Here is a 13,149-nt window from a genome sequence, read left to right on the forward strand (position 1 = left end):
TGATACATGTAAAGTACCATGAGTTAAAACATTTGGATAGCTGTAGGGGTTGTATTCACATGCAAGTGTGCTTTAAAGATACAGGTATAAAATAAGGAACAATAATGTTAAGAACGTGCTTGGTGTCCTGTCATATGGGAAGGGAAGTGATGGTGTGGCTGAGCTGTGCTTAATTCAGGCCAGTGCATGGGCAGTCACCATATTGTACCATAAAGACTCTCTCCCAGTGGGTGAAACAGTGCTTATGCCACATGCTTTGCATATGCCTGCTCAACATGCAGAATGGCATAGAGATTGGATATTGCAGCAATACAGAGTCATCTGATGATGACACCTGATCAAGGTGAGCTTAGGAGAACACACACATCCCCTCTTTGGAGGATTACAGTTATGTGCTCCAGCTTCCATCAGCTAGGGCAGTGAACATCCATCTGCTGGTTCTCTGCTGGTTTATGAGTATAGATATTGGAGGATTGGGTGGATTTGCCATCGTTTACCATACATGGGCATGTCCAAAGAAACACCTAATATTGACTGCTTACAGCATTGCTGATAAGTGGAAAGAAAAGCGTAAAATTAATACCATAGATGGAGGAAGGAAAACCAAATGATTCTCTTCCTGTATCCATATATGTTTCATTAAGTATTCTGTTCTGCTGTTATCGTTAGAACCAGAAAATTACAGTTTCGTAGACCCTCTGAATTTTTAGCTCAACTCTTTATGCATTGTAATACAAAGATTTTGCAGCTGGACATTTACCAAATCTATGCAAAAGAAGCTGAAGAATTGAAACCCAAATACTTGCTAAGGATGAGGAGTGAATTATAATGAATGCTGAGATTCCTCTGGGAATCTCATCTCTCAGTTTCCTGAAACTCCTTATCTAGAAAAGCATCCAGAAAAAGACTATGGAAATATGTGGAACATGTTAAGAGTGGAGCTAGCTGGGTTTCAGAATTCTCCAAAATGTCCAAAAACTTAGATATTTGAAATTCTGTTTTGGCACAATAAAAAAAAAATACCTGTACACTGAAATTTAAAATTGTTTTGGAAATACCAGCATGTGGTTACCATAATGAAAAACAATCATGGAACCTGGCAGCTCCTAGAACCTTGCACTGTGGGGCCGGACTCAGCTGAGGCCAGGTCTCCAAGCTGAACCTAGGCTAGCTGTTTCTGCCCTCAAATCTCTATTTTGAGCGTCAGGGGGTCCATCCTTAGCCAAAAGCGACAAGTTAACTTCTAGTCTGGAAGCATTGCTGAGGAACTATAGACATTGAAACCCCTGGCATATTTTATCACAGACTCTAGAAGACCATCCCAGAACTGTCATGTGCCCGGCTCTGCAGATGAGACCGTGAGGGAGCTGGGGTCCCTGCCCCAGGGCAGGCTATGACCAAATTGCCCCAGGTCTATGAATCTGAAAATCCAAAGCTCTAGAGCCATCCAGGAATGTCTGATAAGAAATCATGTCCATGTTTGACTGAAATCTGCCATTTTTTTCCAGCCAACTTTTGCTTTACTGATGTTTCTACCAAATATTTCAGCTCTGATGAATTAGTGTTGTCTGCTAAAATTATTTTTCATTGGAAAGTTCCTGACCAGGACAAGCTATAAGTGATACTAATGTGTTTGCAGTTGTGAGTATGGTGTTGGGCAGTTGGAGGAACCCACAGCTGCAGCTAGCTATTTTTTTCTGTAATCACCTGACACAAAGGGAAAATTTATAGGAATTAAAAGGCATACAAAAAATAGGCAAGAATAGACAAGTGTGATAATCCTTCAGTGATGTCTGATAGCATGAGGAGGATTTGGCTTCAGATAGACAATCATCGTATGTGTGCTTAAAAGTTGTTGTTTTCAGACTCTATTAATTCTGTAGTTTTCAAGTGCACTATTTCTTATTGTGAATGATAATATTTTAGAAATATTGGAACTGTATCTGACAGTTTTTTACAAAAGATGATTTGTACTTTCAGATGTCCAAACCCAATCTGAATGAAAGATCAGTCATGGCAGAAGTGGTACCACAGAGCAGCTACTGATTAAACTGAGGTTTGGGGACAGCTGGTACAATTAGGCTGTCTTTGTTCTTTTCTCAAAAACAAAAACAAAAAAAACTAATAGTGTATTGTTGTTAAGGTTCTTTTAATTAATCTTTCCCCTGATTAGCAAAGTGAAGGATTGTATCACTTTGCAGAGGATTTTCTTCTGGTGAGTGATTTCCTTAAAAGGTCTCTTTACATACAGATGAATTAATCATTGCTGTAACAGTACTTAGCATTTCTGTAGCTGCTTCATAGCAGATTCTCCAGGCTCTTGATAAAGTTCTTTGCAAGTGTCCTCAGCTTACTGTTGGGTGAGCCAAATTGGAAAGCACAGATGCAGTTTCCTCAGGGCAACACAGGGTGTCAGTGGGAGAGTAAGAAAGTAATAGCTTCACATGCCTGAGAGGTGATTACTGGAGTCTGCTGGAAACTCCAGGGTGTCACAGGGAAGGTGTATGGATGAACAGGGATCATCTACATATTTTGGCAGGCTGAAATTCTTGGGGCAAAGCCAGTTGTTGCGCTCTGTATTGACATAGATGAGGCCGGGGAGAGCAATGGGAAAGGCTGCCAGGTCAGAAATCCTGCCCCAATTTTCCCTTTGCCTGTGTTTTGCTATGAGATGTTAACAGGTAATGGTGTGAGTCAGGCTGCACCTCTGGGATCCAGCTGTGGGCTGAGGTGGAGGGGTTGGTGTGGTGCCCATGAATCAGCAGCAGGTTCAGCACTAACTGGCACTGCTGGGTTTCCCTGGGTGTGCGTGCAAGCACGACTGTGCACACCCTGCCTTGTGTGTGCTACAGGTGCAGATGACATACACTGAAGGCAGCCCAAGACAGCCGTAAGGATGGTTTCTTCATCATGAGATGCCCTTGTTGGGACAGACTGCAAAAGTGACCCTTGAGGCAGGACAGTCGTGACGAGTTTAGTGTGAAGATCAGCATAGTGGTATATTAGTCCTGATGGAGACAAGACAGACTGAATTGTAACGCAGAAAACACCAGCTGCTGAACTGTTCACTGGATGGCAGCTTGCTCTTTGCTATCCATGAGGCTTACAATAGCATGACTGCCCTTCTTTCGGGGGAACTGTGATGTTCAAGGGGCCAGGAGAGGGAGTAAGCCTTGTGTTCTGCTGTGGACTGAGATGCCAGGTCTGCCTGGCCTTTAGGAGAGCTCCCAGAAGCAAAGGAAACTCCTCGTAAGGTCTCCTTTTAGATGTTTGGGTGGATGCATAGCCAGTTTGCTATCTTTCCACATATAACTGCGTTCAAAATACAGCCACTCACTGAGTATGCAAAGTAATTCTGAAATGAAAAACATAGCTGATTTTGTATGCTGTTTACACTTCAGTATGTGCCCAGTTTCTCTATTGCTCCATTTAAAAAGAAAATCCAAATCTGTACTTTTCAGACTTAAGTGTTGTTAGACCAAGAAAACTCCTTAGGAGCTGCTTAAACAGGGTATGATCTCTTTTCCTACAGGAAGTGAAAGATTCTTAGTGATGCCTTTTCCCTTCTAATGTTTTATACAGAAATTGTAGTACTTGCCATTTGTCATATTTTAACCTGAAGGACTGACAAACAAATTTCTATTTCAAGGATGTAAAGTCTATGAGCAGTAAGAACGAGGAAGAGCTATGTGCTAAGGAAAACCGCACCCTCAGGCAAATATATTACATGGCTGCAGTTGGAAAGCACATGATCCCATGCTTGCCTTAAAACCTTTTTCCTTTTGCCCTCAAAGCAATTGGCTGTGATAGCACATAGCATTTGCAGGCTCAGATAAGCCCCAAATCCTCTTTCATTGTCCCTCAGTCATGCAGTTCAAGTCTAAGAACATGTGGCTTGGGACAGCCCACCTACTAGAGTATGTCTTTGCCTTGAGCAACACAGGGATTTTGAGTTGGAGGGCAGGAAGAAGAAAACAGGAGAGAAAGAGCTGTATATATGAGAGAAAGAGAGTAGCATGCCTTGAATACCCCACGAAAGATGTACAGATGAGAAAAACATCCTACGCATTTCAGAAGTTTCATTAGGGAAGAATCTGAAGATTTTAGAGAGCAGAAAAGCAGGAAGAGAGAAAAATATTGAACAGGTGACAGGAGATGCTGTAATCCACACAGTAACTTGTCTGTCACCACCCTGTTGCTGGCCCATGTCCCTGCCCAGCCCGCGTGCCCCAGTGCTCCTGCCGCGGGCACCCTTGGACTCTGTGGCTCTGACCGCGCTCCCCTTCTGCACGCTCCACCCAGGGACTGAGTCACATCTTAAAATAGTACGTGAACTTTTGAGGAAGAGGTTGTCTGCACAAGCATCTGTGCCCTGCCCAGCCCAGTAGGGCCTTGATTCAGGCTATGTACTCCATGTGCTATTTTAATGCAAAGCAAAAGTAAATAGGAGCATATAGGTCAGTACTTGGACATAGGGTAAATGTCAAGTTCTGACCAGTTGTGTTTTGAGCAGTAGCTTAGCCCCATGTTTGAACTCCTCATTTCCATCTTAATGTATGGCAATATATGAATGTGGCAAATAGGAATTTTTCTTTGAAGGATTTCTTTGACTCATGAAATGTGAATGAGCATATATGGGAATATGAGGCCCAGAAGTTAGGGGATATTAAACCTGTCCTTTTCAAAGTTTTCCTTGGAAATTTTCTCTCTTCTACTAACACTGGACTTTTCCTTTCACTGTAACCCAGTGCAGCCCTATGTCTGTGGTTTCTGTGCCTTGAAATATTACTATTGTACCTGTTGTAGCTTTAGCTGAAATGACTAAACTTAGCATGCTTAGCTTGGGTGGTGGGGACCAAGGAGTGCTTTCTCTCTGCGTGATCTTCTGTCAGTGCAAACATCTACTGCTAGATGTCCCTGGAGGTGTGACCCCAAAGCTGCCCAGAGTCAGCAGGACCCTTTTCATTCTTTGGCTGAGGTCCAGCATCTGGATGTTCAATACAGCTCAGCATGTTGCAGTATTTCTTAAAGCTGGATGGACAACTATGTTGAATGCCCACTGATAATTTTATTAATACTGTTTAGTTATATTTTATTTCAAATTCCACATGACAGTAATTCTCTGTGCAAATGAAAAAACTATCCAACATCCCTCCTTGGCTGGAAGACTTTCTGGCTCATTTATAACCCATCCCAATGCGCTCCTTTGTTCTGTTACACTTGTTTGTTATTGCTGTGGCCACAGTCAGGTTATCTCCTTTCTTCTTTTTGATACCTGATACTGCAAACTTTTGATCTCTGGCCCTGGGGAACGTCATTTGTAATTCCCAGGTGTGGAGCCTGCCATGATGAGAACAGCAATTGTTTATACACTGCCATTGTAATTCCTTCACCAGTGGAAAAACCTGTGGTGGGGCAGGAGTAGAATACAATTTCTTGCTTTGTCAGCCAAGGATCACTAACTGCAGTGGATCCAGTCATATTGTCAAAATAAGGAGCGAGCGGCAGGGAAATGCTGAAGATTTCAGATCAACAACTTCCACTGCACATCAGTGTGTGCTGCATAACCTCAGGGATGTGTTGTTGGGTTCAGTGACATGGAGTTTTCCAGACCCACCTGGAAGTGATGGTGAGGGAAGTTGAGGTTGCCAACTCGTGTTTTAGAAGCTGTGATTTTTTTTTTTTTTTTCCATTATGTTTGGGGTGGCACACAGCTGACTTTTTCACCTCCCTCTTTGTCCCCATTACCATAACCATGCCATAGCAGGGACATCACATGTGCTAGAGCAGGATTTTCTCTTGTGCCTGTCAGTGACAATGTTCAGTCACCTAGAGAGGTTGTTGCTGGGCAGGGCGAGACGCTTCAGTCTCAGAAGTTAGTGCATGTGTATTCATTGCGGTTTTCAGCCGTGTCCATAGCTGGTTAACAAAATGCTAACATACTGGTGTTTTCCCTTTCTTTTCCTTGCTTGTTCATTCCTTCCTGCTGGCACTAACTGCTGCTGCTTTTAGGACTGTAATAAAATGTTTAGTGGCTTTGGGAGCACATGCTCCACAACGTGTCTGAAGCTCTGCTATCTTTCGTTACAATGCAGGAAACCTTTGGCACGTGCATTACGTAGGATAACCGTTTTCATGCACCTCAAATATCTTGTCAATAAATGTTTGCGTGTGTTTTTCTCCTGTGCATGGTGTATACTTTGCATTATTGTGCATAGAAATAAAGGCCGGGTCGAGGAATTAGCAAAAGACAAATTCCTGCAATGAAGGAAATGGCCAATTAGTTGTAATATTTATTTTCCTTGTCTAAGGACTTAGGCTTATATATGATGTCAAAACACCAGCATTTTCTTCCTGCTTTGGGATCAGTTAACTCTAGCCTATGTGTTTGTTTGACTGGTCACTAAACTGTTTAAGTCTGTCGTTTGTTTTGTGTACTTAGAGCACCTGGCACTAAAAACCCTGATCTCAGCTTGGGTATCTGTGAATAACAGATTAGGATGTTATTTGGATAAGTAAAAGCATTTTTAAAACTCTCATACTCCTATAACATACAGTCCATTTTCTTGCTGTCTCTGGATCTTATTTTCTTTAGGCACTGAGGTCTCAAGATGTTTTACTTATCTAGATGACAAATTATTTAATTTTGAGCGAGTTTGCTTGCTTTTCTTTCTCTAGATAGCATCAAGGTCGTCAGGACTTGCATCATGCTTTGTTCACTTGGTAATTTTGCATCCTGTATGTTTTTGCTCTCATTTCCAGATGCAGAGGGAAATGGCTTACACGGGCCGAGACGGGCCAGGTGGCTCCCGGCCCAGCTCTGCCGCGCACCCCTCGCACGCGATGCCCAGCTCGCCGCCAGCCACCCCGGTGCCCCACTCCATGCCGCCCTCGCCGTCCCGCATCCCCTACGGGGGCGCCCGGCCCCTGGGGGTGCCGGGCAACGCGACAATCCCCAGGGACCGGCTCTCGAGCCTGCCGGCCTCGCGGTCGATATCGCCCAGCCCGAGCGCCATTCTGGAGAGGAGGGACGTGAAGCCGGACGAGGACATGAGCAACAAAAACCTCGCTCTGATCCGAAACGAAGGTCTGTACGGTGACCCCTACCTGTTCCACGAGGGGAGGATGAGTGTGGCGGCGCCCCACCCCGGACACCCCCTCGATGTCCCCGATCACATTGTAGCTTACCATCGCGGGACCATGAGGTCATCGAGCACTTACTGTAACCCCTCCATGCCACCCGAGATGCTGGAGCAGTCCCTGTACAGACAAAAATCCCGCAAGTACCCGGAGAGCCACTTGCCCACTCTCGGCTCCAAGACGCCTCCTGCGTCGCCCCACCGGGCGGCCGACGTGCGAATGGTCGACGTGCACCCTCACCACAACGCCCACGTCCCCCCTCACGCCATCCAGCCCGACAGGTCTTCCCCCGGCCGCCAGTCCTTCAAAAAGGAGCCTGGACCGCCCATGTTCGCGGAGGCGAAAGCGCGCAGCGCCCTGGGTCTCCCAGGCATGGCCGAGGCGGCGCCGAGTCCAGCCGACAGACAGGCTTTTGGCTACGGGTCACCTGCAATGCCCAAAGACAAGGAGACAAGGTAAGGCAGAGCCAGGGCTCCATTTGTGCAAGCGAGAAACGTTCGTAACCTGCGCGGTTCGTGTTGCTTGACGCCCAAGGACGGTGCGGCGTGTAGGAGACGGCTGCGCTGGGCTGCGGTGTTTGCTGTCTGTCTGTCAGGGTGTTAGTAATTCAGCAGAGATGCGCCACCACCCGTTATTAATCCGAAAGTATTGTCAACCCATGATGAATCCCCAGTTATTTTCATTTCTGTAAATTTCAGTCATTGGAAAAAATAAAATAAAATAAAATGATTAACTAGGATTTTTCTTTCCAGACAACCAGATCATGTTACAAGAACAAATGATGTTCTGTTCCTGCTAATAAGGGAATATATTTCACCCCCGTTAAGAATGACACGCTGATATTACAATTTTGCTTCTTTACGGAGTGGAGTTTTTCTCATCTAGCGTTAGGAAATGGGAAGAATTTGTCATTACTGTCTCATCTCCTGTAAAACATGAATTTGCATAAAAATAGGACAGTTGTTTATAATAATGTTCCTCAAGGGGAAATTGCTGAGATGAGCAAGTCTGTCCCAGTGAAGAAATTGAAACAAGACTGCAGTTCCCAGTGATTTTTCCAGCCTCACCCGCAGCTGGTGACCCGACTGTTAACTCTTGCGCACTGATGACGATGACTCTCTCCTGTTTCTTTAAGCGCCAGGTTTGCACAGAGGTCTGTGAAGGCTCCTGCTGCCACAGACCCGGCCGCAGGAGAGAGAAACGGTTATGCTGCCCATTGGTTATTGTGTATTTGTATGAGTTGCGCTAATCTATGGCGTGATGTTTGTGCTGTTAACTTTTATAGAGCTCTTTAGGGAAGCGAAGATGAATAGCTGGAAAATGCTGAGCTCACAATGGCCTAAGGTAACTACTGACTACCTTAACTACTGATACAGAGCTTCATAAAACCCCTAAATATCCCTTCCATCTGAGCAACTTGTTCAGAAATAAGTTGCTGCTGACTGTGCGAGGCCAGAAAGAAGGATGTGTCATGATCTTCCTTGACTGGGAGAAAATGGAGGATGGAGGGAAATCACCCATCCACAAAAAACTGCGTGTTGGTGTCAGCTCGGTACTTATGTTGACACAAGGGTATGAGTGAGGGGCTATTACAATCTAAGGTCAGTGAAACCTGGTTTATATTTATTTATTTCTAAGGAAATGATACATGTATCTGAAATCTCATTTCAAGCTTCCATTACTGCAACTAGGAAATAAGTTGAACTATATTTGCTATTTCTAATCCAAGAGATAGCTTTCAGATAAAAAAAAAAACCAAACATTACAAGGTTTGTGTAAGGGGTCTGAAAATAAGAGAGGACACCAACTTTCCTGTCTGTGCTACTTTGTCTCTCCCTTTGGGGCATCTCATCTGTTTGCTCACATACACAGATATGCATAGTGTATTTGTGTATATGTATTTGTGAATATACAAAGGGTGACTATACAGAGTTCTGCAGCTTCTTAAGGGGAGCTTCACACCAGGAGTTTTAGTACTGGTCCTGAGATGTATTTACAGTAATGAAAATAGCGTCTGCATAATTACACTTCCAATATTTACATGCCCTTAAAATTCAGCATGGTGTATATTAGCCAAACTACATTGAAAGATTCATTCTGAGAACTGTTCTTATAGGTTGTGGCTTTTTTTGAACCTTGAGAAACTGTGATTAAAAAAAAAAATTCTAAATACCAAAAGCAGTTAATGCAAATAGGTCTATTGTCTAAGCAATTGCAATATTAAGAATTTTGAGTTCTACAGATAAAAAGTGCTGTAAACCTTATTTTAGCTTTATAATAACTTCCTAAACTCTGAAAACAAATATTACTGAGATTGTACTAAATTAAACAAGGAACGCTAAGTTTATGCAGGCTGAGGTGCTCATTTCCTGCTTCAGCAGGGGCTGAATTCTTACGATCTCGTTATAAGCACCCAGAAACTGAGGTTTAAATGCAGCAAAGTACCTGTACCTTTCTGTGTAGGACTGACTGTTTTCACCCGTAAGCAGTACAGCTGGGTTTACTTCTGTGAGTTAGGATATTTGGGGATTGGAGGTGTAGGGCTGAATTTGTCCTCTTCAGGCTTGGTCAAAATGCGCACTCCTCCCTGCTGCGTCGTGGGGTGGCAGCGAAACCACAGGTCTGATCCCCCGGTGGCGCCGAGGGCCAAGGTGCTGCGGCCATGCGTGGCGGGAACGGGCCCCCGCGCGGCTCCGCAGGCACCCGCTTGCCGTCCCTGCCGGCAGCGGTGCAGGGTGCTTGGACCAAGGAGCATCTCGTGCCCATCTTCTTTGAAACTGCCTTGGCCGAGCACTGTCAGCCCCAGCGGCAATGCACACTTTAAGTATAAAGACAGAGAAAAGATTTAACTGGATCCTGACAGTGCTGGAAGTTCAGCTAGATCTCTCTTCCCCTGTTAATTCTCCTCCAGTTTTTCCAGTCAGGGGTTGAAGGGGGAGTATATATGTACTGTATCAAAAACTTGCTGGATGCTTTTAGCAGATCAGACTTCTCATTGACCATGTCAGGGTTTTGTTGAAGAAAATGGGACTATTACCTTTGTAATGCTAACTGCAGCAGATTTGAGTCTATAGAAGATAGAAAAAGGTGAAAACTGGTGCTTCCTGTCTCTTCTTTTTGGAGCTTCCTATTTTAATTTTGCAGTGTAGAAGCCAGTCTTGTCAAGTCTGTTATTTAAGCCCAAGTTGGGGCAGCTAATGTGTGGATTGCTTCACCTAATTCTTTCTTTTATCTGTTTTACTTCAGCTGTTTTCAAGGCAGCTACTTTTGTGGTATGAAAGCACTGAATAAGTTCTTATACTAAGTCATTTGCCAGAAGAATTCCATTTAAAGCACTTTTAAAACAGAGATAAGAAACAAGTTCATGGAGATTTCAAAAAGTAAAATACAATAGTATTCCTATGCACAAAAGATATTAAAGCAGTGACAGGTTGCAGTAGTTCATCTCTGAGGAGTCACCATCCCTTAAAGCTGAGGTTTAAAGGAAGAATAAGTAAATTTTTGTGAGTAATCATGAGCTGTTTAAAAAGTGATTTGGTATCATTTTTTTGGATGGACCATTTATATAGCTTTTGGTGGACAGTTCTGGAAGTTACTACAGGCAGAGCAGATGTTTAAATATTGAGAAATTGGAAAATAAGTTGTTTTCCAAAAAGTAACTCTAAACTAACTGTATTAAATGCCATTTAACTTGCATTCTTTGCATGTAAAACCCGATTTGAGTTGCAAAATTCTAGGTTATTTGATAGTGCTGAATACATATATAATAAATGCTGCTACTCACTATCACAGTCCCTAAAATAGCAAAATAATGTTATACAACATTCTTCCTCCAAAAGCATTTCAGGAGTGTACTGTGGGTTCTTTGTTGCCTGAACACACCTTTTGTCCTCTTCTTTTTATGCCACATACTAGTGAAAAAAGATGATGGTAGCCTGTGGTTCACTGAACAGCAAATGTGATCACATTCACCACTTGTGGCTTGCATTTAGATACTAAAGTGTCATGGCCACATTCAGGATATTGTATTTTGTTCCCATCATAAAACTACTTTATTGTTTGATACTTTTAAGAACGGATGGACTCTGCTATGCATTAGGAAAAAATATTTACTGAATTCATGCTCTGCAAAGCCATGGACAGTGGGAAACCCCATCAGTGATGCACTGAGAATTGTGTAAGAATGGTGCCTACTGGCCCTTGCAGATACGCCCTTGCAGACAGTCCTTCGAGTACAAACCCAACTTTGAGAATCGTTTCTCAAAGACTTTGCAGTGGTAGTAGAATAGATTGTTTAAAAATGAGCTTTTAATGATGGCAGAATTATTTTTCAGTAGAGGCTTTGCTTTTTCCCCTCTGAATACGTTAGGTTTGATGGGTGACCAGTCCCTGCAGGGGGTGCTTGGAAAGGGAATAGTCCCCAAGGGACATTCTGCCCTCAGTGTCCTCCTGCTGCCAGGAGGGAGCAGGTGGCTGTATGGTCACTGCTCCTGGAGATGGCATCTCTCTCCAGGACCACAGCTGACCACAGAAACCTGTGCCTGCTGCACCCATCACAGACCTATGGCCTGGGGTCTGCAATCTGGAAGCTCCCATAAAAAGCCTTGGCAGCTGGAAACAATATCCCTTTCTGGAGGGCCAGAATTGTACATTCCTTTGTGAAAGGACTTGAATGACCAGGCAAAAAGGATGAACACAGGTGACCAATACAGGGTGGAGGGGAGGTAAACTGCACTTTGGGTTCCTGCTGTTGGAGGAACTATCTGGAGGAATGTGAGGTGCCAGCTCTTGAACTAGGGCTGTAAAATAATATCACATCTGGTAGTGCTTCAGAGCTCCCTATTTCACTTTAACTTCAAGCTTTAGGAAGTTTGAATTTAACCTCTTCTTTAGAAGATTGAAATGTCTGATCTCCTACACAGATAAACTTCATCTGCATGTAGTCTTTCCCTTGGGAGTAGAGCAGAGTACAGAAGAGTTTTGCTGCTTTTTGCTTCACACCTTTCAGGGGATACTCTCAGCTGTTTCTTTGAGGGTGTTGGGTGAAATCTGACTGTGTCACTTTCAGCTGGTGCTAGGGAAACTGTTGTGAAGGGCAGCCCACTCATGTTTCCTTTTTTCCACCCCAATAAGATTAAAAAAATTGTAAAAATGTTTCTCTCATAGGGTTATGTAGAAAGAAATGCATTTTTCCCTGTCTCTGACCTTCCTTTTGATTACTGTACAGACTCCACTCAGAGTTTAACTATAAAATATGAAGTCACTAAAAATTCTTCTCCAAGGTAGCTTGCTATTAGCTCATGGTGTCAGACTTGCTATTTGAATATGTCTGTTACAGATGATGCACTGCACAGCCTGGGGTAGGATATGGACATGAATGAGCAGTTACAAAGCCCAATTTCTAGTTTGTGCCTGTACAAAGCACGAGGCATCTTCTCAATGATGTGAATATTGAAGATGTCCTCAGGAAAGGGAAGTCACATGCAAGTCGCATGTAGATAGCATTGTGGTAAGAAGTGGGTACTGGTTTAGCAATGTATCATACCCTGCTTGGGACTACTTCCAATTACTTGCAGTACAAGAATGACATGAAACCTCAATGAAACTGCAGGGAAGAAATCTAATGATGAAATCTGATGTCTCAGTGCAGATCCTAGATGAGAAAGGCCTTGTTCTGATTGTACTGAATTTGGAGAGTGAGATCCTCAGGTGGGACCTGAGCCCCTAAACATATGCAGGGGGCTGGGAGCAGTGAAAGGGGCTGCCTGGAGAAACAGAGGACATGCAGCTGTTATATGTCAGAGCATCTCATGCATCCTTTGCTGGTGGAGGTCTCTGACAAGCTGAAGCCAAGTCTGTCTGAGCAACCTGTTGGAACTGGGGGTGGCTTCTGACTTTGTCCCCTCCTCTCCTCCTCCACCGCTCAGGTCTGACTCTCCCAGTGCTTATAGGAAAACAGTGCAGAGCAATGCCCTCTAATCCCAGTCCTGCTGCAATAGACAGTTTTTT

At 43.9% G+C, this 13,149-nt stretch overlaps 1 protein-coding gene across 6 annotated transcripts in view; it reads left to right on the plus strand.

Moving 5' to 3' along the window:
• The window catches only part of KIAA1217 (KIAA1217 ortholog), a 387,375-nt gene that overhangs the window by 328,783 nt on the left and 45,443 nt on the right, over positions 1 to 13,149 (plus strand). For all 6 annotated transcript variants that reach the window (XM_067291790.1, XM_067291789.1, XM_067291788.1 and 3 more), the window contains one exon: positions 6,763 to 7,595. In XM_067291790.1, coding sequence (XP_067147891.1) covers positions 6,763 to 7,595 — 833 coding nt within the window. The remainder of the gene's footprint in view (positions 1 to 6,762; positions 7,596 to 13,149) is intronic.

Source organism: Apteryx mantelli, chromosome 2 (genome assembly GCF_036417845.1).
Source record: "Apteryx mantelli isolate bAptMan1 chromosome 2, bAptMan1.hap1, whole genome shotgun sequence".
NCBI lineage: Eukaryota > Metazoa > Chordata > Aves > Apterygiformes > Apterygidae > Apteryx > Apteryx mantelli.